The sequence below is a fragment of the Eulemur rufifrons genome, chromosome 7 (genome assembly GCF_041146395.1).
Source record: "Eulemur rufifrons isolate Redbay chromosome 7, OSU_ERuf_1, whole genome shotgun sequence".
NCBI lineage: Eukaryota > Metazoa > Chordata > Mammalia > Primates > Lemuridae > Eulemur > Eulemur rufifrons.
This window is the reverse complement of record NC_090989.1, coordinates 123,994,524-124,021,611: the sequence shown is the minus strand read 5'-3', so window position 1 is coordinate 124,021,611 and position 27,088 is coordinate 123,994,524. Positions and strand designations below refer to the sequence as shown.

The window sequence follows — 27,088 nt, the reverse complement described above, 5'->3', positions numbered from 1 at the left end:
CAAGCCTTCTCTGGACATGCCATTGGGAGTCATAATAGCCCTCCAGCCTGGAGAGTGCTGAGGATGCTAGAGACAGACTAGGTGGTTGAGCTTTCACTCCTTCAAGGTGGTGGAGCAGTGAGCAGAAGAATAAACCTCTGGGAGGCTCTTGAGAATGCTGAAGGTAGATACACAATCTCTACGGGACTGTTGGGACCCAAACTGGGCCCTCATCCCAAGCTAAGTTCTAATGGCAGCTAGGCACCTTTCATTCATTCATTCATTCATACATTCACAATTCGTTTGCCACCAGGCACACTACTGCACATAGTTACCATTTTACAGAGATCATTGTTAGATCTTTCCCTTTTTTATCCATATATTCAGCTTCAATGAGTTTAACTTTTAAACTAGACCCTCTCCCACTGGTTTATTATCTTCAACTCTTTTTTTTTTTTTTTTTTTTTTTTTTTTTGTTGAGACAGAGTCTCACTTTGTTGCCCAGGCTAGAGTGAGTGCCGTGGCGTCAGCTTAGCTCACAGCAACCTCAAACTCCTGGGCTTAAGCGATCCTACTGCCTCAGCCTCCCGAGTAGCTGGGACTACAGGCATGCGCCACTATGCCCGGCTAATTTTTTCTATATAGATTTTTAGTTGTCCATATAATGTCTTTCTATTTTTAGTAGAGACGGGGTCTCGCTCAGGCTGGTCTCGAACTCCTGACCTTGAGCAATCCACCCGCCTCGGCCTCCCAGAGTGCTAGGATTACAGGCGTGAGCCACCGCGCCCGGCCTTCAACTCTTTAAGTTTCAGATTTGCTCAACATTTTTCTTCACCAAATGCTTTTTTTTTTTTTTTAGTCAATATAAAATTCTTTTTTTCTTTAACTCATTTTAGTGAAAGAAAGAAGTTCAGTGGGGATGGTGGAGGAGGAAAGGATGCAGCCTCTAATGTCTGCATGCCTTGACTTTCCCCGGCTCCTTCCTCTGCATCTTCACCCACATAAAGGCTAAGTGTCCTTGGGCTTGGAACAAATAAACCTCATGGCACTAGGCCTCTCCCATGAGTGGGTTCTCATTGGTTTGTTCCCTAATAGGTGTGGCAAAGCTTCTTTTCCATCCTTGCTTCACCTTTTTCATTGGAGTTTGTTTGCAGCTTGAATGGTACTATGGTACTTGGTACACTATGACCAAGTCTCTTGCTTGCATAAGTAGCTGTCAGCAACAGCTTGAGATACAAACTGCTTCAGAAGATTATTTTCCCAAAATGATGGTCTAAGGTTGCATCTGTTTTCCTCGTTTTTTGTATACATTTGGCACATAATTGGTATTTAATAAATTTTTTCTGAAAGGAATACAACTGGGTAATGAAGTGACAGTTTTGCTTCTGAATTAAATCTTTCATCATGACTAACTCTAAGGTGAGAAGATAATCTGGATTATTTAGTCAAACAGAACTGACTGATAACTAAATGAAGATCTATGTGGTGTGATTTTTACAACCCTGTGAAGATCCTATCTAACTCCCTCCTTTGACATGCACTGCTGCTGCCTAAAGTTTTGCTATTAGAAATTAATTCCTCTGATATGAGGTTATAGCCCTTATGAAACACAAATATACTGAAAGAGATAATACAGAATCCTTATCAATCATTTTGGCTTTAATGGATGTGTCATATTTTTTCTTGAGACAAAGCAGATTTTAATAGAGAGAAGGATGAAAAAAGGTATAAAGGCATTGTAGCTCATGGTGGAGAAAATGCACTAGTTGGGGTGAGTGGGAGTGTGGAGAAAAGAGTAAGAGCAGAAAAAAGAAGGGTTTCTAAATGTTCACATTCTTTGGTCCAATAATTCCACTTCTGAATGGAAATAATAATAAACATGAAGCAAAAATTTACGTGCAAAGATAGTCATTGCAATATTATTTAGAACAAAATAAAATGAAAGCAACTTATTATAGATGTCTAATGATATAGCTTTAGGGTACAATATTGTCCAGCTATTAAAATTATGTTTCTGAAAAATGTTTTATAGAATGGGCTAAAAGTCCAAACAAAAGTGTATATGTGTGTGTATTCTGTGAACACACACATATACCATGCATATGTAGTTTAATCTCAAATATCTAAAAGATAGACACATGTATAGCATAAATATGTAGTATAATCTCACATATCTAAGAGATAGATATGTAAAGAAAAGACTGACTGTGTGTATGTGTGTGTATTAATAGCGATGGGATTTGGGCTATTTATTTTCTTTGGTAGTCTATATTTTCCAGATTTAAAAATAAATGGAAGTTACTAGAGAAAATATTATTTTAAATATCTATATATCAACATTGTTTAAAAGAGGAGATTGCTCCAGATATCATAGCTTTTTCTGTGGCTGCTAGGCAGGCATTGATAATTACGTACATCACGGATCAGACTGGACCTTTTCCAAACAGCTACCATTCCTACTTAAAAGCAATTTCTGATTCATTGGTCAAATGACTGCATCTGTTTCTGGAAAAAAGATCTGGCATTTGACTGAACTTGAATCTGTGGGGCAGTTTTTCAAAATTGAATCTTACAAATTATTCTTCATGCTTCTAAGGCATGTTCCTGTTATAGAGGGTTTGATGGTTATGGGGGAAGCAGACTTGAAGAACATCTAAGTTAATCAACAAAGAAGCTATTTTATTATCTTCTCAGCATTTGAAAATTTGGCTTCCCAGCCCTTAGCTGGGATGACTGAAGGCTGGTGGCACTGTAATTTGATATCTAGCAAGATGTGCTTGCTCTCTTAGGCCACTTAGCTCCAGTAAGGTTCAATTTAAATTGTGAAACAATGAGGAAATGCAAAAGTTCCAATTAACAGCATAATCCTCACATAATATGCTCCTGAAATATGTTTTCCATGACTGGATCTCTGCTAAAGTGCACACATGGGGCAGAATATCAGGAAAGAGCTTAGGCTTGGCGTTCACGTTCATTTTTCTCCTTTTTCTCTGGGGATGGGTGTATTTCTGGTGAGGTTACTTATGTTAAAGTAAATGGTAATTTCTGAAATACTAGGAATGAGTTGATTGCTAAATTAAATTGTAACTCAGTAAAACAATCTCTTTAACTCCTTTCCCTAGTTGTTATTTAATATGAAAAATGTAGAACCTGATCTTTGGTATGAATTGTCTCTTTTTCAAAATAGAGATAATTTCATTGAATGTTAAAAGGTAAAGTTGGCATTTTATTTTGTTCTATGGCTTACAATCCTCTAATATCATTTATTTTGATCTTCAATTTGTTCTAGATTTGACCAGTTGAAAAAAATATGTATATGATGATAGAGATAAATATAGAGAGAGATCACTGGATCTCAACCAGGGGAGATTTTGCCCCCCATAGAACATTTGGCAGTGTCTCATGACATTTTTGGTTTTGACAACGCAGGGGCAGGGGGAGGGGTGATGGGCAGTTCCTACAGGCATCGAGTGGCTTGAAGCCATGGATGCTGCTAAACATTCTAGAGGGTATTAGACTTATCTAATATAGATATCTAGAATTAAGTGGCCTAAAACATCAGTAGCACCGAGGTTCAGGAACCCTGATGTGTATAGATATATGGGGGAATGATGAAGTAAACATGGCAAAATACTGACATCACAGTAAAGGGTATATGGGAATTTTCATACTGTTTTGCAACTTTTCTGTAAGTCTGAAATTATTTCAAAATTTAAAAAAAAGTTTTAAATAGTACAGTTGGCAGTTTTGGTCTTAATACCCCTATCTGCAATTTAGAAGTAGAAAATGACTTGTCCCTTGTTGGAAATATAAACTCAGCTCAGTCATTGTTCACGACCTTTGGGTCCACAGTCTTCAGGGGCAGAAAGGGAAGTTAGTAGAGGCCCCAGGTGCCCAGATGGCGCGTGGCTGCATCTGCTCGCTCCCCTGTGAGTGCACGTGCTTCCTGTCAAGGCCATGTGTAGCCAGAGAACTGATGTTCTGCTTAAGCTGCCCTTGAGAACCTGGGGTTGGAAGCAACTGATGCATCTTGTCTGCGGGCTGCATTTATATTTTATATATATCTTACCAAGGAATTGTTCTTAGGTATTTTTTATGAGTTTATACCCTGGTTCTTCAACAATATTGTGCGCTCCTCTGGGTCAGGAGCCCTGCCTTTTACTCTATGTATGTGTAATGTAGTGGTTAAGAAGAGTTCAGGCTCTGGAGACATACTGTCTATTTCACCTCTTACTGGTTATGTGACCTTGGTCATATTACGGAACCTGTTTGTGCCTCAATTTTCTCACTGTTGAGTGGAGAGAAAAATAACATTACCTTGTAGAGTTTAAATATCTTAATACATGTAAATTGACAAAACAGTGGCACATATTAAAACCTAAATAAAAGTTAGTATTCATTCATTTATTCATTCATTCATTCAATATTATTAGCCCTCCCCACAATCCTATACAATGTTCCCCAACCTTTGTATTAGAGAGATATAATCAGTGTGTCCCAGCTATCCAAGTGCTTCTTACAGTCTTGTCTCTGGATCTTGCTGTTTGTATTGCATTGATTTAACTCAAACACCTTTTGAGAATCTCCATGCTCTGTAGCAGGCACAGTGATTGGGACTCTTTAATCTTCCATGTCACTGTCCCTCTCCCAGCTCATCCCATCCTGTCCAACTCTCTTCTTCCATTCATTCATTATTTCCAGTGAGTCATACACTGTCCTAAGGTTTTTTATTATTTTGTTTGTTTCTTTCTCACAAAAACTCTGTATGAGGTGGAGGCCATTATTCTCCTCACTTTACAGTTAAGGAAACTGAGGCTTAGGGAAGTTAACTGACTTTGACTGAGACTACAGAATTAAGAAGCAGTATGCTTTTTCCTCCACTTTTCTTTCCAGTGGCAATGTGCTTTGAGTGGCAGAGAGCCCTGCTGTCTAACTGAAGATAAATGATAGCTCAAGGAGTTGATCGTCTCTTCTGTTTCACTTCCTTGCAAATCAAGAAGCTAGAGGAGCCATGCATAGATGTGCATTTACCATTTTTCATGTGCCAGGGGCTGTGCTAGGTGCTGGGGACATAAATATAGAGTCAGTGTCCTCAGTTTGTTTAGTGTCTCCTTATCTTTTTCTATGTAACAAAACATACCAAAACTTAGTGGATTAAAGCAATGATTTGTTGTTTCCCATGATTCTGTGGGTTTACCTGGGCTCACTAGACAGTTCTTGTGCTCCGTGTAATATTGTTTAGAGTCACTCATGTGGTTGCATTTAGGTGGGAACTTGGCTAGGGTGTCCAAGATGTCCTTGCTTACATGTCCTGCAGTTGGTGCTGGCTATTGGCTGTGGGCCCCTGTTTTTTTCCTGTGGCCTTTCATGCTCCAAGGCCTCTCACCATATGATCTCTCCAATAGGATAGCCTAGTCTTCTTTACATGGTCGTTGGCTTCCAAGAGAGTGAAAATGGAAATTACTTTTTAAGGTCTAGTTATAGAAGTCACATAGCATCACTTCTGCCACATTCTATGGGCCAAAGCAAGTTACAGGGCTAGCTCAGATTCAAGGGGTGGAGGAAGAGACACTACCTCTTGATGTGAGAAAGACAGGGGTGGGAGGGATTGCTGTAGCCATTTTTGAAAACAATCTATTACACTCACTGTCCATCTAGCTCTTTAGCCAGAAGTTTTAGAGCTAGAAGTCTCTTTATCATCTGATTCAACCCCTGCTAGAGTCTAAATGCTTGTATCTCCCTCAAATTCATGTGTTGAAATCTAATCACCAGTGTGATGGTATTAGGAGATGGAGCCTTTTGGGAAGTGATTAGGCACGCTCATGAATGGGATTAGTGCTCTTATCAAATAGACCTAAGAAAAGTTCTCTTCTATCATGTGAGGACACAGTGAGAAGGTGCCATCTATGAACCAGGAAATAGGTCCTCACCAAACACTGAATCTGCTGGTGTCTTGATCTTGGATTTCCAAGCTTCTAGAACTGTGAGGAATAAATTTCTGTTGTTTATAAGCTACCAAGTCTATGATATTTTGTTATGGCAGCCATCATGGACTATGATAACCCTAGTTTCGTGGATGCAAAAACTGAGACCTGGGAGGTCAAGCCCCTGCCCTAGGCCAGCACGCTTAGTGGAGGAGCCTGGCTTAGAACCTGGGCTTCCCTAGTTGGTGCCGTCACCTGCATAAGTTGATGTACACTTTGCTTTTCTTCCAGCAGAGGATGCCTCTTTGCTGAGTTCTTCTCTGACTCAAGGCTGTCCCTGTTAAGTGTGGAGCACACAGAGGTATAGAAGAAGGAAAGGGTCTGTTTTGTCTTCTTCTGTTTCCATGCCTAGTAACTGCCTGGGCTAGGTTCCAGAGGTCTTTAATTAGTGATTTGGCCTCATTGACCAGCATTGACCAGGCATGCCTTCCTCATCATTGCCTCTTATATATATTCTGAATATGAAATGATGTTCAGTTTTACTACATGCATAAAAAGTGGCTGCTCAAACCCCAACAGATGTTATAAAATAGAATCCAACACATTTATGTAACATTTTGGAGTAGCCTATTATACTATAGTACATTTTTCTAAAATCCACAGACAACTACTGCAATATGAAATGTGTTGCTTATTTCAAAATGGAGCAAGTGAGTTATAAATTAATTTCTTTCAGTATAACCACAAACATTAAAATAATTAAGAGGTTTTATTTTCCCAGATCGTTAGGATCCAGTTTTAGATAATTCCAAGCCTACTTGGTGGAGGGCAGGTATTTATTTTGTATTAAAGATAATACTTATTATCAAATACTGTTCTGAGATTCCCCAACCCTCATGGGGGACATCTGACTCTTATTGAGTATTAAGATAAATGAGGAGTGAAATTCTTAGGTTTATGACTTCTTGAAGACCATAAATTTCCAAAGAGCTAGTAGAGATGCTCTCCAGGAAAAAAATATTTACTTGATTTCTACTGTATTGAATAAATTATAAATTGAATGAAACTTTTCTTTCATTGTAAAAGCATTTACTGTTTTTATAGATTAAATAAGTAATATTTGTTATAAAAAATTGGAAAAGATATAAGTATACAAAGGAGAAAATATAGATCACTCATAATCTCATCTTTTAGTCAAAACCACTGTTAACATTTTTAATATATATTCTTCCTATCAGAGATATAGCAATAGATCTAGGGATTGAAATGGAAAGAGAAATGTAGATATATAGATAGATAGATAGATGTAGATATTTTTGTTTTTAAAAATGGGATTATCGGCCGGGCGTGGTGGCTCACGCCTGTAATCCTAGCACTCTGGGAGGCCGAGGTGGGCGGATCGTTTGAGCTCAGGAGTTCAAGACCAGCCTGAGCAAGAGCGAGACCCCATCTCTACTAAAAATAGAAAGAAATTATATGGACAGCTAAAAATATATATAGAAAAAATTAGCCGGGCATGGTGGTGCATGCCTGTAGTCCCAGCTACTTGGGAGGCTGAGACAGGAGGATCCCTTGAGCTCAGGAGTTTGAGGTTGCTGTGAGCTAGGCTAACGCCACGGCACTCACTCTAGCCTGGGCAACAGAGTGAGACTCTGTCTCAAAAAAAAAAAAAAAAATGGGATTATCAGCAAGAAAAAAATCAAACAACCCTATCAAAAAGTGGGCAATGGACATGAATAGAAATTTTTCAAAAGCAGACAGAATGGCCAACAAACATATAAAAAAATGCTCAGCATGTCTAATCATCAGGGAAATGCAAATCAAAACCACAATGAGATATCACTTAACCCCAGTGAGAATGGCCTTTATCAAAAAGTCCCAAAACAATACATTTTGGCGTGGATGCGAAGAGACAGAACACTCATACACTGCTAGTGGGACTGCAAACTAGTGCAACCTCTGTGGAAAGCAATATGGAGATACCTCAAAGAGATACAAGTAGAACTACCATTTAATCCAGCAATCCTGTTACTAGGCATCTACCCAAAGGAACAAAAGACATTCTATAAAAAAAGACATCTGCACCTGAATGTTTATAGCAGCACAATTCACAATTGCAAAGATGTGGAAATAACCCAAGTGCCCATCAGTACATGAGTGGATTAATAAAATGTGGTATATGTATACTATGGAGTACTACTCAGCTATAAGAAACAATGGTGATATAGCACCTCTTGTATTTTCCTGGATAGAGCTGGAACCCATTCTACTAAGTGAAATATCCCAAGAATGGAAAAATAAGCACCACATGTACCCACCATCAAATTGGTTTTGCTGATCATCACCTAAGAGCACATTTAGGAATAACATTGATCGGGTGTCGGGCAGATGTGGGTGCCGGAGGGGATGGGTGTATACATACATAATGAGTGTGATGCGCACTGTCTAGGGGATGGACACACTTGAAGCTCTGATTCGGGGTTGGGGGGGGACAAGGGCAACATACGTAACCTAAACTTTTGTACCCCCATAATATGCTGAAATAAAAGAAAATAAAAAAATAAATAAAAATGGGATTATATTGTAAAATAATTTTCAACCAGATTTTTTGGTTTTGGTTTTGTTTTGCCTAAATGTAGCAAGAACATTTTTCCATGTCATTAAGTATTCTTTTAGCATCTAAGAAAAGTAAATCTTGCTCTCTTGTTTTGACAGGACAGTGATATTGAAGCTTTGGCCAGGTGTTTGGAAAATGTTCTGGGTTGTACCTCTCTAGGTGAGTAAGTTTCTTTAGACTCCAAAATATAGTGACAGCAACTGACTCTATCGGAATATCCAGGAATTAGAAAGCTTGGAAGGAATCTTACAGATATTTCAATCTAGCCTCCTAGTTTTACAAACAAGGAAACCAAGGCCAACAAAAGTTGAGTGTCTGGCCAATGGCCAAGAAACTCAAAGAGGAATTGCTTATTATTATTGTGACTCTCAATCTCCAAGGATGAAATAATTGAAATTTGGTGGTCCTTTGTGATCAAATGGTAACCGGGCAGTATAAAATAACAGACTTTACAGTCTCTGAAAAAGGAATCTCCTGACCTCACTTGTCCTATAGAAGCAGATTGCATTCAGTCAAGCTGAAAGGACCATCATTCTGAAGGTTAGTCAGTTATTTGAAAAGATTTGGTCTGAAAAACAAAGCTGAAATTTCTTTAGCATTGTCAGTTGCAATAAATGGGATTGTTGTGCTTCAAGGATAAAACCTTGTTTCTTAGATCCTTGTATTTTTTTTTTTAATCTGGGAAGCCCAACAGTGATAACTTCTAGCACTAGCTGATAAACTATCACACAGAATATTCTTACATGTCCTAGATGAAAAGGGCTGAGATTTTTTTCTTTTAAGCTTGATTGTGAGTTTTTATTTTTAAAATTTTAACTGCACAACCAAAAGTAATCTCTTCAAAAGGAATGGCAGGAATAAAGATAAACAATTAAGTTTTCAAGTGGGCAAACATTCACTATTTCATTAGGAGCTCTATGCACAATTTATAGCCTTTTTCTAGCTTATTCCACATCTCCATGTGGGAAGCCTCAGTCATAACATAATTCTTTGATTTTTCTCTCCTATCACCCTGTGATCTGTTTAACTGCGTATCAGTAATATTTATTAAAGTACATTTAACTCCTAAGTAAGGACTTGAAGACCAGAAAGGCTTTCCTGTGACTAAGTAACTATCCCTCTCTAGACCTCAGTTAAATTACATCAGTAATTTTCAAACTATGTTCCTTAGAAACCTCCAGAATTGGGCAAGGGGGGTGTAGTGTGCAGCGTGGGGACAGAAGCTGTGTTTGTGCTGCTCATCTCTGTTTTCCCTGAGTCTAACACTGTGTTTGGTGCAGAAGAGGCCTTTACCAAATATTTTTAAGAGAAATTACATGCAGATTCTGCTCCTTACCAGCTTCAGCAAAAATAGTTTCGCTCTCATCTGCTTTATAAATTAGATTTCTACTCAAGATTGTGTCTTGAAAAAGATAGATTCCACTGCAAAAAAAAAAAAAAAATTATATGACACTGGATTAGATAGGTGATATCTAAATTCTCTTCCAGAATGTATGATTTTTGTTTTTAGAAATGAGTATTAGAATCATAAAGTAAAAGTACACACTTATGTCTGTTTGAGTCCCTACCGAAGTAACAAAAAAGGAATAAAGTTGACATAAACCTATAGGGAAAAAAGGGAACAGAAGAGGAAATGTGAGCAGATGAAAGCTTTAGTGAACTTGAAAAGATAGAAAGCAGATAGATGAGTGATAACTTATTTAGAAAACAGAGAAAGCTGAAAGCTAGGTGCCTAAGATGTAAATGGGAAGGAAGGGAAAGTAAGTGGTAGGCTAGGAGAAGCAAGCCAGCTGAACCCACAGAATCTCATAAAGGCCCAGGATTTAGAGGCCTCAATTACCTCTGAAGGCAGGACGTGGGTGAAGATAAAAATAGGATGGGTGAAGATAAAAATTAGTGGACAATATGAATAAGAAGCAAGAGACCCCAAATCCTTTCCCCTCCACTGGCACAGACTATAGAGAGATTTCTCTTTACAGTCAAGACAGTAGATTTGATTTTGGGGGACACCGAATCAGGGAGGCTCTGGATTTGGGAGTACCAGGGACACCAAAGGGCAGGGCGATGTGATGTGATGAAAACAGAGGGATGAATTGAAAGTCTGCATGTCGAATGATGAAATCCCCAGACACCATCCCTGCTTGACTTCTGAAACACTGGCTAACAGCATAGGCCCCCTTCACGTCCAGAAAAGCAAGGGTTTTTGAGAAGATACCTCTCTGAGAGAATTTACCAGCCTGAGAATCCTAAGAATATTAACATTCTCCCAAAACAATGGTGGGAATGAGCCCTACCAGTCAATCATCCCTGAATCCACAGGAAGAGCTTAAATTGACTTTTAATGTTTCACATTTAAACACAAATATATAGCCAGGTGGCAGAATATATATGAGGAGATCTAACAAAGAAGAGAGAAATAAAAACAAAACAAATAAAGGACTCAGGAAACAGATAATGTAGGAAAGAAAATAAAACTTTAAAAAATTATTATTAAAATTCTAAAAGATATTACCTCCAAGAAACAAACAAACAACAAGAAATAAACCCTGAATAAGAAAGAGCTCTTGAAATTATAATTTTAATAGAAGAAATAAAAAATTCAGTAGAAGATTTATTTGGGAGATAAAATTGAGGAAAATTTCCAGAATATAATTAATAAAAAGAAACCAAAATGATCAATACAGGTGCTTCAGCATCTAACTATAGAAATTCTAGGAAAAAAGAACTGAAAAAGAGAAATTTATCAAATAAATAAGAAAAATATCTAGAGAGAATAAAACATATCACTTATAAAGTATCAGGGAAAGAATGGTGCCTTATTTTTCAACAATCCCTGAAAGCTAGACAACAATAAAGTTTGAACCTATAATTGTTTATCTACCCAAACCACCAGTCAAGTGTGGGAGAGGAATAAAGACATTTTCAGGCATGCAGTCTCAAAAATGAGGTCTCAAAAATATCTACCTCCCATGACTTCTCTTAGGAAGTTTCTAGAGGATATGCATCATGATAGGATTAAAGATAGGATTAAATCAAGAAGGAGGAAGACATGGACTTTAGGTATGGGGTATCCAACATAGGAGAGAAGTTAAAGCGTTTCCCAGAATGATAGTAAAGAAAGGTCCCTGGATGATAGCTGGGCAACAGGGCTGGAGAATAATCCATTTAGACTGGAATGAGTCAGAGAGTTCCAGAGAATGAGTGAATATCTCCCATGGAAGAATCGAATTAATGGATAACCCATTTGGATTTGACCATAAGGAGAGAAGTTTTCAGTTCCTTTGGAGAGTTTAGGAATGAATTAGAGAAAAGCAATCAGAAAACTAAGAAAAGTAAAAAATTCAAAGCAATTATTAACTCCTGGAAAAACAAAAAGTTATAAAAGAAAGAAAATGTAAGCTTCATACATTAAGGGCTTAGTTATGTACAATATTTACATGGTCATAATAATATAAACATTGAATTATCTATCTTCCACTATGGTGGAAAGATGGACAGTGAGAAAATATTTGTGTGCGTGTGTATTTAACAGAGAGGAAAGAAAGAACAGAATTCACATTCTCCATACATAGTAGGAAGTCCATAGATAGTCTAAAATAAAAAATAGTTTTATAAACATGTGACATAGAGAGACAAAGGTAAATACCAATAAATAAATAAATAAATAAGAAGAAGAAGTAAAGAATTGAACATGGTGACTTTGGAAAGTGGAACTTGGAGGTGAGGCATGGACCTGATTTTTTTTTTTTTTTTTTCATTGTAAGGTTTGACTTTAGAAAGTACTAGGTACATGAATTCTTAGAAGTCAATTTTTAAGGAGGTTAGCATTGGAAAGCAAAGAGCCCAATTACTCCATTATTATATTGGGCCTACTATCAAGGCAGGATTAAGACTTTTGGACACCTTGATTGCTGAGAAGATTATAGTTAAATCTAAATTTGTAAATTTAAAAAAAAGCTAAATTGTGAAATAAAAAATTACATGTACTCTGAAATGAAAATAGTTTCTTTTCAGATTGTCTGATTGCAAGATTTGGAATAAGTTCATCTAAGGTGAATGTTTTTCAGTTTGGGGTGCCTCCGCTCTGTTTACATCCTAGCACCTGCTGGGATGATTCATAGGACTTCCCGTGCTGACTCCATGTGAACTGCTAAAGTGCTTGCTGCCTAAAACCGTACAAGACAGGAAGCCCCTTAACCCTTCCACTGCCTCTTGGGACTGTGATGACCTCTTATGCCACCAGGGCAGTGGAGTCTCACTAACGCTGCTGCTCACATGGAAGGTGTCTTTTGATTATGGCTGCAGACACTGAGATGATGGGAGCACATGCTTTTGAAGTACCTGTCCGGAGAGAGAACTCATGGCAGGACCCTCACTGCTTTCAGAACCCCAAATCCTTCCCTGCCATTGCATGGAAACCATGAAGACAATCTCCTCATATGGTCCTATAGGGGCTGAGGGGCTGAGATTGCTCAGGTAGCTGGTATCTGCTTTGCTCTAATTACACTTTTGGGAGACTCACCAGCTCCAATAATAGAGCTTATTAATCATCGTGGTTGTTAATATATGTCAGCATGTTAACAAGATCCAGGGACAATTGAAGCTTAAATATGTCAGAGTGTAAGCCTTGTCACTTAAAAATGAAACCTCTGTGAATTGAGCTAGGCTTTACGTTCAGCATCAGCCTGTGCATTTTGGTAATGCCCAGTTGCCCGTTGAGCATGTCAAGATGTTAAGTGTCTTCCACAAAAGTCCTTAGGAGCTATTCCTAACTCTTAACAAGAGAAGAAAGAACAACAATATCTTTTCTGGTGATTTGGACCAAGCAAGTTTTAACTTTTCAGTCCTGAAAATGTTGTATGCAGTGGTTTGACACCATCCCTGACCCCAGATTTAATTTGATTTCTATTTAAAACAGGGGCAGTGAAATTTTTGTTTCCTACATCACAGGTGAGTGGACCAGAGAAATGAGTTAGCATTTGTATAGCTTCAATAGACCCTGAATTAGAGGATGCCCTTTTGCATTCCGAGTTCAGTGTGTTAGTTTCCTCTACAGCATCAAGGTTATAGTGGAGCTTGAGCATGAATCAGAATCACTTAGAGGGCTTAAAATCACGTCTGGTGTGTGGCCAAGAATTTGTATTTCTAACAACTTCCTACATGATGTTGATGCTCCAGGTTCGTGAGAACTGTGGTTTTAAAGTCCTTAAGCCCTGAATTTTTTTTTTTTTTTTTTCTGAGACAGGCTCGCTCTCTATAGCCCAGGTTGCAGTGCAGTGGTGTCATCATAGCTCACTGCAACCTCAAACTCCTGGGCCCAAGCAATCCTCCTGCATCGGCCTCCTGAGTAGCCGGGACCACAGGCACACACCAGCATGCCTGGCTAATTTTTTAAAAAATTATCGTGGGAGGGGTGTCTCACTATGTTGTTCAAGCTGGTCTTGAACTCCTGGCCTCAAGTGATCCTCTGGCCTTGGCCTCGGCCTCCCAAAGTGCTAGGATTGCAGGTGAGCCATCGCACCCAGATCAAGTCCTGAAATTATTATTGTGCATGGCCACTCCAATGTATAATTCAAACAAAATAATACTAAAGTACAAAATAAAAACTTTATTTCTTAAAATTATAAATAACTTATTTATAAACTAAAATGAAATAATCTTCTTTCTAGACTTTTCCCTCTGCTTTTGTGGCCCTGTGAGCGTGTGATGGGCTATCTGGCACTGCGTGTAAGAGTTATGAGCTTCCTTGGAACTTGTGTTCCAGCCTGATCTTCAGCATTTGCATCAGACATTTAGAGAGGTCTGGCAGGTTCAAAACATTGCATAAGGAGTTGGATGTGGAGACTCATTTGAAACATGGTTCCAGGCATGATGTGGAGTACTGGACAAAACAGGGAAAAGCTTTGTAACTATACCAAGGAACACCCACTAGGTGCTTTTTCTATGGAGGACAAATTGTTCCAAATGGAGGCACCTCATTTACAAAGCTCTGAATTCCCCTCAAAATTTCCCATGGGATATAAGAAGCAAGGGCAGTCATGAACAGGAGATTGAATGATTCTAGACAGAACTAGGAGAAAAAAGGAGGGAAGAAATTAAAAGGGAACAGAAAGGGCCAGAAATGAGGGCATGGGGGATGGCCAAGAATGTGGCCAGTGTCCATAGTTAAAATTTGTATCCTCTATTTCTTTTCCCTTTCTTTCTTCCCTACAAATGTTTGTAAAGCTTATATAATAAGCCAGATGTCACAGAGTGTTGAAGAAAACAAGATCCCTCTCTTAGTAAGTCCCCGGTCTAGAGAGGGAGGCAGATAATTACAGGCACTGTGATGAGTACAATACACACTGTGAACAGGTACGTGTGTGTTGGCTGTGTGCTGGGGTACACCCCAGGTACAACGTACAGCATTCCTTCTGCAAATTATATTAACTTCAGTGAAACCAGAAAGCATGAGTATTAAATGACTTAATGATTGCTAAGTTTCTCTTTTAGCTACGTAGACTTGATTACTGGAACCTTTTTCTAGATAATAGGAATATACAGAATGTTCTTTGCTAAAAGTATACTTATAAGAATAATTCATGATATTGTTATAGGGGTTTGTTTATATTACAAAGTCTTTCCCGTGCCCCTTCCCCGTTGCTACACATCTATCAAATGAAGGTGTCTGGCAAGGTAGCAGACATGTAGCAGGTTCTCTGTAAATTGCCACTTATTCTGAATCTGTTGTATTTTGAGTTTTAAATAAGCTGTAGAAACTTAAATTTCTATAAGAAACAAGCAGAAGGAATAATGGCAAATATGTATTATTCATCCATATGGAAATGATCCAAGTGGTTAATGATCCAAAATATCTCTCCTGTCCTCCAAATGATAGTAGTTTCAATGTGTCAGTAACCAAGGATAAAACACTATGTTGAAATTGCTCTAATTATTACGAGAAATTCTTTTCTGTCGAGGTGGAAAACACAATAGTGCAAGGTTAAATGGCTGTCACTCATCCATCCCTACACCTAATGGCTTAGTGTTTGAAGAGCTTAAGCAAAGGAAGTTTCTAAGTCATGCAGCAGCCCTGATGCCTTCCCTGGTCTGTATCAGTCATACTGTTCAGTAGAGATTAAATAGCTATTACCAAAGTTCTATGGAAGAATTGAGGGCTGACAATTTTCAAAAAGCCAAACTGATCAGACATATCAACACACTAAAGGAATCTTAATGGGTAGAGAGGTTTTGGAGCATCTGTGAAATTCTAATTACTTCTGTAACAACATCCAATTTGGATGTACAAAGCCTTTTGATAAATACGGTTTACCAAGGACATGTATCCTTCTGCTGATGACTTCTCTCTAGAAGTACAGCTAATTTCCCAAACATTTAAAATGTTGAACTTCATATGTTGCCTTGGCTCATAATGTAGATACTAAAAAATATGAAGACAGAATTTCCCTTGCTAAAAAGTTTGATGAAAATGAAGACAGAGGTTATCTTCTGTCTTTCTTACTAAGTAGTGATGATCCTGAATAGTTACTCTATTAACACCTGTTGTCTGTGCAATGACAGCCCGTAGCCAGTTCTCCATGTCAAGTCACTCCTTCCAGAGCATTCTCCTTGTTTGCTAAAGGTGACCTTTTCTGATCGTGCTTAAAAACCAATGGTATCTTAACCTACAGTGTAAGATTCAAAGTCCTAACCTGGCGCACAAAATTTTCCATGGCCTTAGCCCTGTACATCCAGGTTCACCAATCCTTTCCTCACACTTTACATCCCAGTAGCACCAAACTTCTTCACAGTTCCATGAATATACTCAGTTATTTCACACCTCTGAGCTTTCACACTGCTTGATCTTTTCTAGAGAAAATGTCCCTATCCTGTCCACTTGGCAACTCTGTCTTTCTATTCAATCATTAAATGATTATTGAAAAAATACTCTGTGCCATGCTATGTGTTAGCATCTGAGAACATTACAGTGAACATAACCTTGCCCTGCCCTCACAAGTATGGAATTACAAGCCTTCCACTCCTCTGTAAAGCCTTCGCTGGGCTGCCAACGTATCAGGCCATGTCCAAATAAGGCAAACACCCAGCTATAACAACCAATCAAGCGGTTTCTGTACTTCACTTCCATTTTCTATCTATAATGCTGCCTGCCCGCATTACAGATTAGAATTCTCTGAACCTCTTCTGGTTCTGAAGGCTGCCTGATTCACAAATCATTCTTTGCTCAAATAAACCCTGTTGAATTTAACTTGTCTCCAGAGGCTGGGGAGGGGAGAGAGGAGAGGAGGATGAGGAAGGATTGATCAATGGTACAGACAGTTACAGTTAGATAGAATGAATAAGTTTGAGTATTCTGTTGCCCAGTAGGGTGATTATGGTTAGCAACATTGTACTGTATATTTCAAAATAGCTAGAAGGAAGAATTTTTAATGTTCTCACCACAAATGATAAATATATGAGGTGATAGATATCCTAAATTCCCTGATTTGATTTTTGTACAGTGTATACATATATCAAAACACCACACTGTGCCCCATAATTATGGACAATTATTATGTGTCAATAAAGGCAAAATTTTGAATTTTTTAAAAGATATTAAAAATTTGTTGAAAGTTTTTTTTTAATATTAATTTCTAAAAACATAGTATAATGTAGACCTTCTACAGAGACCATATAACAATATTATGATTTCAAAACTGATTGTAAGGTAAACAAATATTTTTTCATGTATTTGTTACTTATCCTGACCTTCTATAAAAGCTTAGTACCTATATTGTTTATCTATGGCTGCATTACAAATTTCCCTAAAACTTATTGGCTGAAAACAATAATAATCATTATTATCTCTCACGGTTTCTGTGAATCATGAATTCAGGAATGGCTTGGCTGTGTGGTTATAGCTCAGAGTCACTTAGGAGTTTGCAGTTAGACATCAGCCAGGGCCACAGTCACGTGAAGGCATGACTGGGGCTGGAGGATACATTTCCCAAGTGGCTCACGCACACAGCTGGCCTTAGTTCCCCTCCACATGGACCTCTCCATGGAGCTGCTTGGGTGTCTTCAGGGCTACTAATGTTGGACACTGGGCACAGTTGCTAGACTGGCCATCATTGCTACCTTGGGAACCTACCTGTGGCTGTTCCTGCCCCACCCCTGCCTGGATGGACTCCATGTGTCTCTACTGCTCCTCATTACCAACTTCTGATAGAAAGTCAGGGGAAGAAGTGTCTCATTAGCAGAGGCTAATGTTCCTATACTCTAGCATCACGAAGGCTGGAAGTTCGTCTTTGGCATTTGCAGCTTTAGTGGGAGCCAGGCTGTGTCTCAAAAAGTGGGAGATCCCCTAATAAGGGAAAGGAGAATGTAAGGCCAAAAATTACAAATTTTCTTTAGTAATGAACTTTCTTATTATAAGGGTAGAACTTTAAAAATGCCTACAGATGTGGAAGGGAGATATGGCTCTTGCAGTGACTTGTGGAAACATATCTCTTTTGACTGTCACAGAAGCTAAGGGTAGATTATGAAAGATAATTATTTTTTAATTTGTCTTCTGTGTTGATGACTATAGAAGGAGCTATGTGTTTCACAGAACAATTGTCAGGATAGGATTGACACTTGAATAAAAAGTGAGAGCCTGTCCTGTGTTCTCACCCAAATAGAGGACCACAGCAGCGGCAGCTGGTGCTGGACTACGTGGAGTGCCTGCTTGGAAAGCAAAACACTTGGCTCTGGATCTGCCTTGCTGAGACTCCAGAAGTCCACACCATTCAGCTTAGGAGAGGTGGTAGGAGCACAGACATGGAGACATCCATCTCTGCCCCAGCAGCAGCTCAGTAATGCTCCTAGGTGCATCTGACTGCACACAGCACAGGTGGCCATCCATGTGGCTAGAACTCCAGGCAGGACATAATGCGCACCCAGAAGGGTGGGGCAGTAGCATGGGCTAGGCCAGTGGTTCTCAAACTCTAGCAAGCATGAGAATCTCCACATCACTGGGCCCACCCACCTTCAGAGATTCCAATTTAATAGGTTTGTGCTGGAGCCCAAGAATATGCATTCCTAACAAGTTTCTGGTGTTGCTAATGCTGCTGGTCCACAGACCACACTTTGGGAACCACTGGGATAGGAAATCAGAGAAGGAAGTGCTTTCATTTCCAGCTAAGACTTTAAGGAGAAAGTGCTTATTTTTGATAAATTTTAATAAATTGAACCAAGTTTTTAACAAAACTGCTGCATATTCGATTTTTAATATTTATGATCCCACTGAAGAGAATGTTATTTACCACATAGAAAAAGGTTTTCTCTCAACATGTAGATTATGCCTAACCTAAAAGAATAAAATACTTTTGGCCCAGCAATTCTACGTCTAGGAATTTATCTTAAAGAAATAATCAGAGCCGGGCATGGTGGCATGCACCTGTAGTCCCAGCTACTTGGGAGACTGAGGCAGGGGCATCACCTGCAGCCAGGAGTTCAAGACCAGCCTGGATAATATAGAAAGACCCCATCTCAAAAAAGAAAACAATCAGCGTTGTGAAGATGAACATACAAGAATGCTCTTGTTTATAATAGTGAAAAACTGGGCTCAAAATAAATACCTAGCAATAGAGCTTACACTATATTCTAGAACAAAAGTTCTTTACAGCTTATTAAAATGATGGTGTAGTTGCATATCCATTGATTGGCATGAAAGGAGTTGTAAACTAATGAAGTGTATAAAACAATAGTTGATTTATACACACATGCAAACATATACACATACAATCTGGAAATACCAAAGTGCTAATAATGGTTTTCTCTGAATGGCTTACACTTTCTGTGTTTTCTAATTTGTGTGCAGTGAACATAAATGATACATGATTCCTTTCAACTAAAAGAGGGAAAAGTACTGATACACTTACCATGAATATTTTAATCAGTCTTGAAGCCAGTCCAACCTACTGTTACAGAAAAGCAGGTTTTGTTTTTAAAGCTAAGATTCTCCACGTTGGCGGACTAGTATAACTAAGCTCCCAAAACATTGATTACTGTGTCCATGGCGAAAGCACATGTGCAAGAGTTAGGGGCTGGTTTCCACAAATCTCTTTTTAACCTGTACCACATTTAATTGCTGTATGTCAATCCCAAAACAGGTACTTCCTCTTCTTTTTACTGATATGTGCTATTTTTAAAGGGCTCTTCTGCTATATTGAAAAAGAAACAAAAATTTTCAAACTCCTGAACTCTTTTTGTTTTTAATTTTCTATAAAATTCAGTTGACGATTTGTAGTGTGAAATAACCATGTGGTAAAAATAGACAGTTTATTTCCTATCTTCTGGTATTTATCATCTCCCCTCTAAGTACTATCTTTACCTCTTCAAGCTGATCCCCTTTTTTCCAGCTGTTAAATTTTAGTGTTGGCAGTGGGGTGCTATTGATTTACTGAGAAGCTGCCCCATGCAAAGCAGTGTGGTGGACATTATGGGGATGAGGGAGACAACATAAATTTGCCCTGGGCCTTTACCAACACTAATGCACCCTTTTTTTTGTACTTCAGCATATTATAGGGGTACAAATGTTTAGGTTACATATATTGCCTTTGCCCCACCCGAGTCAGAGCTTCAAGCATGTCTATCCCCCAGACCGTGCGCACCGCACCCATTAGGTGTTTATATACCCCTCCCCTCCTCCCCGCTCCCATCTGCGCAACAGCAGATGAATGTTACTACTAAATGTGCACTTAAGTATTAATCAGCTAATACCAATTTGATGGTGAGTAATGCACTTTTATACGTATCATTGCATTTAAGCTTTACTTGAACATTAGACAGTAGATTTTTTTAATATGAATGAAGAAACTGAGTCACAATTTTGTAATTTACTGAACGTCTCAGAATCGGGACTCAAACCCCCAGGTCCTGTAAGCCAGCTTACTTACTCATCCCAGTATACCCCAGCTCCCTCCTACTAGAAAGCATTTGAGGTTGTTCTCTCCTGGACCTTCTTCCTCCCTTTCCTCCTGTTCGCTTTTCTTCTCCAGCCTCCTGATGTGGTTTGGCTTTGACACAGCTGCTGCTACAGGTTGACAACAACTTCCTTAAGTGGTGGTTTCTGCCCTGTACCATTAAAAACAATTCTCTGAAACAATACTCTGAGCTGGAGATGAGCACGAAGTGGTAGGAATGGTCATATAGTCATTTCTATTATTGCTCTTCTCAAATACTCAACTTGTTAGAGGAAGCAAGACTACCATCTCCATGCCCCCAGCCCTATTCCCTTTAACCCCAGGAGCCAGTTTTTTGGGCTGGGTTTTCTAGGAAGCAGTCTCTGACACAGAGTTGGGTGGGCAGGACATTTATGCAGGAATGCCCTTGGGATTGACCCCTGTGGATGAAGGGGAAGGATTCAGGATAAGGCAGAGGGAGAAGTTGAGCAGTGATGCAGGCCCCATGAGCCTTAGCCAAACCCAGAGGGAGCTGTGGACCCATAGGTTAAAATGGTCAAGATTTCTACCTCTACCATGATCAGTCATTAAATGTGGCTACTTAGAAGGGCATGGCCTTGGGTGAGGCAGCTTTCTGCAGCTGAAGCAGTTCCTGAAGGGGCTGCAGCTGGAGCCTGTCTGTCTGCAACACTTTCAACAGCTAGAGTAGCAAATCCTTCACTGAAGGAGGTTCTAGGCAGTGCATCTCCATCCCTCGGGTGTTGGGTAACGTCATGAAGACAGAGACCAGCCTGCTTTGCAGATCCTTAGGCAACTTTTTTTGCTATTCTGATGTCCACTATCATCACAGGAAAAGTTCAAGGAAAAATCTTTGCCATGGTTGGGTCAGCTAAGCCCCTCAGCACAGTGGAACAGCTGTTGCAATGCCCTGCTCACTTACAGTCCCTCCCATAATAAGCCATGGTGCTGTCTTCTGGAGAGGTGAAGAAATGAGATAGCAGATGTAATAATCTCTCTAAATTTCAACATTTTGGAGGAGGTGTTTTGTCTGATGATCTCCAGATTTTTTAAAATCAGCACATGAAAACCCCTGTTTGAATGTGGCACTTCTGTAGGGGATTAGAAAAAGCACTCATTTGGGAGTCAGGAAATCACAGTTCTAGTCCTGGCACTGCCCCTTCTCCTTCTAGCTCTGTGACCTTGGGCAGGTCATACAGTCTCTGTTGGCTTCAATCTCTCCACCTGTAAAAAAAAGTCTCTTCACCTGGAGTTGTTCTGTGGTCACCTCCAGCTTGGAATCATGATGATTCTCCATCATTTAAGCCAGTGGTCAGCAAACTATGGCGTACAGGCCAAATCCAGCTCACTGCCTGTTTTTGTAAATAAAATTTTACTGGAACACAGCCGTGCTCATTCATTTACCTATTTCCTTTGGCTGTTTCATGTTACTACAGCAGAGTTAAGTAGTTGTGACAGAACTTGTATGATCTATAAAGTCTAAAATATTTACTACCTGTCCCTTTACAGAATAAAAGTTTGCTGACCTCTGGCCTAGGCAAATAATTGGGCAAAGAGTTGTGTCTGTCTAGAGGCTGCTATTTCCTGACTATTCCTTAGGAAATGGAGAGCAAGAGGAGGGCTAAAGGAGAGTAGGTGAGAAGCATTCTGAATATGCAGTGCACTAAGAGCAGTGTCTGCAAGGATTCCTGAGTAAGCAATGTCCCAGGTGCTTAAGTGAGATCTTGTTTGCCAAAATATCCACCCCTGCAGTCCCTGCATCAGCTCTTTATTACCCACATGACGGGATGTTTAGCAGGGAGGGCAAATACAGGGTTTTGTTTTATGATTAAGGTCATTCATCCAGCAACTGAAATGAGTAAAAGGAAATTTTAGAAGAAATGAGAGAAGAATCTCTCTCTGCTGGTTAAATGTCAGAATCATCAAGCTGTCACTCCTTCAGGGAAAGTAGCTCTGCTGGTGACAGACCATAGAAGTGGGAGGAATCCTGACGATATTATTGTTATGAGCTGTACTTTGCACTCTTAAGAAACACTGCTTCTAGTTGCTTAATGCCTCTTCATATCATTTTGTTTTCATCTCATTGTCAAAACATCCCCATGGCAGTAGTGTCAAGTATTATAATCCTCATCATTTTCTACTTCACAGGTGAGAAAAGAAACTTCAGGACGATTTTGCCTGACATTATATAATGCTTGTAACATTTACTGTTGCTCCATTTGTTTCTTAAGCATTTGTCTCCTTGATTGCTCTTTATCTTTGTTAGTATAGATACTGTCTTTCCAAGGAAGCTCAATGCCCCGGATCTATGCCTCATACCAGATCACAGAATATTAGAACTGAGCAAAGGCCCTCAGCCTAATGAAACTACTTAAATATAAAATGAGAACACTGAGGCCTGGGGAGGAGGCCTGAGAGCAGAACTAAAGCAATAACTGTGGTCCCCTAACTTGAAGGCTAGTGCTTTTCCAGAGACCTCATTATACCTCTTTGTATGCTCCATACATAGCATAGTATCTTATGTATATGTACTCAGTAGTATTTCTGGAGATTATCTGTGTAGATATCCTGTCTCTTTCAATTGGCTGCAAGCTTTTTATGGGTTAAGGATCACAGCTACTATTTATATTGCCTTTGATTTTAACTCCCACTCATTGAGCATATAAAATATATGCTTTAAGGAACTATGAAAAGATGAGCAAATTAAACCCCAAGCAAGGAGAAGGGAGGAAATAATAAAGACTTGAGTGGAAATAAATGAAATAAAGAATAGAAAAACAGTAGAAGACATCAATTAAACAAAAAATTGGTTCTTTGAAAAGATCAACAAAATTGGCAAACTTTAGCTATGTTCATCAAGAAAATAAGAGAGAAGCTTCAAATTAGTAAGTCAGGAATGAAAGAGGGGACATTTTACTAACCTTAAAGATATAAAAGGATTATGAGGGTGTCTATGAACAATAGTATACCAGCAAATCAGATAACTTAGATGAAATGGAAAAATTTCTAGAAAGAAACAAATTACTGAAACTGACTCAAGAAGAAATAGAAAATCTGAATAGGCCTATTTTAGAATTTTCTATATATAAAATCATAATGTCTGCAGATAGAGATAATTTTACTTCTTCCTTTTCAATATGAATTCCTTTTTATTTCTTTTTTTTTTTTTTTTTTTGCCTAATTTCCCTAGTTATAACCTCTAGTACAATGTTAAATAAAAATGGCAAGAGAAGAAGTTTTTGTTTCATTCCTGATCTTAGAGGAAAAGATATATAATCCTTTTTTATGTTGGTAGATTTGGTTTGCTAGCATTTTAATAAAGGGAAAATTAAATTTAAAAAAATCAACGTGGGGATTAAGGGTTCATCTATTTTTTAACAAAACCCTTAAGAAAGCACAGCTCTGGAACCAGGTCTTCATGGGTATGTAATCAGTGTGGTGACACAGGGCCCAGGTTCAGGAAGGAGCCCTACACTTGTGGTTTAATGAAATTTTATCTTTGAATTTGTGTTTTATGAGTGAAATCTGATGGGACAAGGGAACACATGCCCGGGACTTAAAGCCTTGCTCATGTGCTGTCTTGCCTCCAGCCACCTCCTTGAGAGGGTCCTCTGCCACCCATTCCCCACCCCCACCCTGTGACCACTGCCACCCTCCATCCCCAGTGGAGGCCTGGGCATGGGGGGGAAGGGTTGAGGTCAAGTAGGACACCCCACACCCTCATGAGTGTCTGGCACTCCCCTTGAGAGTATCTATCCTAATACCAGAGGGAAAGTGACATTAAATATCCAATAAAAAAAATCATGACAGGTCCAGAGAGGGACTGCAGAAGAAAACAGCTTTTCTCTTGTTTCCTGAACAGGGTTCCTGCATTGTCATTTAGCACTGGGCCCCACAAATTATGTAGCTGGCCTGTGTAGAACCTTACTGCTCAAAGGGTGGTCTCAAGACCAGCAGCATTGGTATCAGCTGGAAACTTATTAGAAATGCAGAATCTCAGGCCCTACCTCGACCTACTAAAGCAGAATCGGCATTGAGAAGCAATGGATTAAAACACACTCTGGGATTTAATGACCTATTTATTAGATGATGTCTATGATTCTAGTCCCAATTGTTTTTATCATGATTTTTTTTTATTGTTTTTACATAAAGGAACTGCTATTCATGTTGGAAGGTGGGATGGAGAAGGAAAAAAATACTGGCCAGTAAGAAACACTGAAAAAAGAATCTGAGCACCAAGATTTGCCAACCCTGTTGCTTGAAATTATATTTGCCCTGTTTTCTACCCTTGAGCTCAAGACTTAGCATCTTTCCTGGCAATGCTGAGAGCCTTATTGAGGGGAACAGTGGCCAGCTTAAAATAAATTGCAGCTCTCCTGGAAATTGCTTTGACCTTTATTTGCATAAGCCTTCGGGACTTGCCAGCTCTCTCTGGAAAAGATGGGAAAGGAGCACCTACATTTTATTCTCGGCAGAACTGATTTTTGAGGTGGCAAGTGAGTTACTTGGCATAGTGTGGTGGTGGTTGTTTTAGTAACTTTTCAGGTTCTGAGCAAAATGATTGCAAAAAGCAACCAACATGAATATGAATTGAACCCCTGTGCCTTCCTCCTGCCCAGTCCTCAAGCCTTCCCTGAGGAAGGTCTGTCCTGGCCAAAGCTGATGGGAAGGTGGGAGGGTGGGAGCTGACGTAAGGCTGGTGTCCAATGGCAGTGAGGGCCGAGGCAGGTTTTCTCTGCAGGTGTGGAAGGGGTCATCTCCAGGAGAGAGAGGGGAGCAACCAGTCACTGGTACTTGTGTCTTTAACATGGAGGCACAACTGTGATGTACTAGGAAGGGCAGGTTGTTTATTTGTAATGGGCTCTTTACAAAGTTTGTACCTGTCCATCCAGTAACTCCATGACTAGGTATCTAACCTGAGGAGAGATAAGAGATTTTTGCAAAGAGTTAAGCAGGAGAATATTCATCTCAATGATATCTATAAGAGCAAGAAGTTCAAAGTGGGATGCGTGCCCTAAGGGGCAGTGCAAAAGAAATGAAATATATTAGAATTTGCATTTGGTTTTTCAAATTTAAAAATATAAGCAATAAAACTTTAGTAATATGTAAAATGGGAATTGGACCTCGCTTCTCTGGATGATCCCTAAGTCAGACAGTAACATGTTGTATGAGATACATTGAGGAGAGACCGGGAATTTCACAGCATGAGTGCCTTCTGTCTCACATAGCAAATAGATGGATATAATTTATAAATAAGTATTAGAGTGGGCAAAGTTTTTTACTGACAGGTTTGAGGCACCTTGTGGGAGATCCAAGGAAATGCACAGGGAAGAAAAGGCAGCCCAAGGGCCAAATTGTAAATCCAGCTCTATGAATTACCCTGAACTGTTGCTGATGGGCCAATTTTAGCTTCTTAATGGGAACCAGTGTTGTTTCAGTTAATAAACTATTTCTTTCCCTTCAGTTTCAACATGTTTCATAAAGACCTCCAGGGTATTTCAGTAAAAAATGTAGCTCACTCAGCAGATTTTGTAACACCACAGCTTTCATTACCAACTCTTTACCTTCTGAACCCAACTTTGGCCTTCTGCTCAATTCTGCTGGGGATTAAAGCTGCAGATATGACCCCTGGTCAGCATTCTGCTTTCCATTGCAAAAAAAACTAATGCTCAGGTATGAGATTAAGATAAAGGGAAAACTAAGCTTATTAGAAAAATTCCTAGTCATTTAAACACATATTCCCACCTGCTGAAAGAGAATGGCCAAAATCCCCCTAAGAGTATTTGTTTTTCTGTAGATACACTTCCCCCTGAGTTTTCTGATATAAACAGCTCATCTTCTAAATAATGGTGTTATTTTTAAACAATCCTTTTTGAGAGAGGCTTGGTCCTGAAATTCCTTGTACATATTAAAACTGTAAATAATCTTGTCATTTGGAATAAATCTTCTTAATGTACATGTTATAATTGAATTCATCTCTAATTAATGTAGCATTACCATGTGACAAACATGGATTAGCTTCTGTTTTCTGATTGCCCTTGGATGTTGCCTGGAAGTTGCGGTAGTGCTGATGAAGACAGTAAGGGCTGTGCATTGATTTTCAGACACAAGGACCATCACCAGTACAGTCACAGACATATCTCCAGGACCAACAGTTTTCAACAGTGTGGTGGCTGAGACCAAGATGAAACGCATGAGGGAGTAAGTAACATGTTGCTTGACCCCTAGGAGGGTGCAGTGTTGGAACATACCAAGTGGGTGATCTAGACGTGACGCTATCTTAGTCCATTTGTGCTCCTATAACAAAACACCTGAAGCTGGGTAATTCATAAAAATCATAAATTTATTTCTCATAGTTCTGAAGGCTGAGAAGTCCAAGATCAAGGAACGAGTAGTTTCTGGGTCTAGTGAGGGCTGCTTTCTGCTTCTAAGATAGTGCCTTTTTACTGCATCCTCACATAGTGGAAGGCAGAAGGGTGAAAAGAGATGAACACTATGTGAAGCCTCTTTTATAAGGGCCTTAATTCTATTCAGGAGGGAGGAGACCTCATGACCTAATCACCTCTGCTATGGTTTGAATATGTACCCAAAGTTCATGTATTGGAAATTTAACTGCCATTGTAACAGTA

At 39.2% G+C, this 27,088-nt stretch overlaps 1 protein-coding gene across 3 annotated transcripts in view; it reads left to right on the top strand.

The window, feature by feature from the left end:
* Nucleotides 1-27,088, top strand: part of NEK11 (NIMA related kinase 11) — a 249,295-nt gene that overhangs the window by 170,835 nt on the left and 51,372 nt on the right. For 2 of the 3 annotated variants that reach the window (XM_069473252.1, XM_069473250.1), the window contains 2 exons: nt 8,619-8,679; nt 26,564-26,660. In XM_069473252.1, the coding sequence (XP_069329353.1) occupies nt 8,619-8,679; nt 26,564-26,660 (158 nt within the window). The remainder of the gene's footprint in view (nt 1-8,618; nt 8,680-26,563; nt 26,661-27,088) is intronic. The other variant, XM_069473251.1, reaches the window with a different exon arrangement.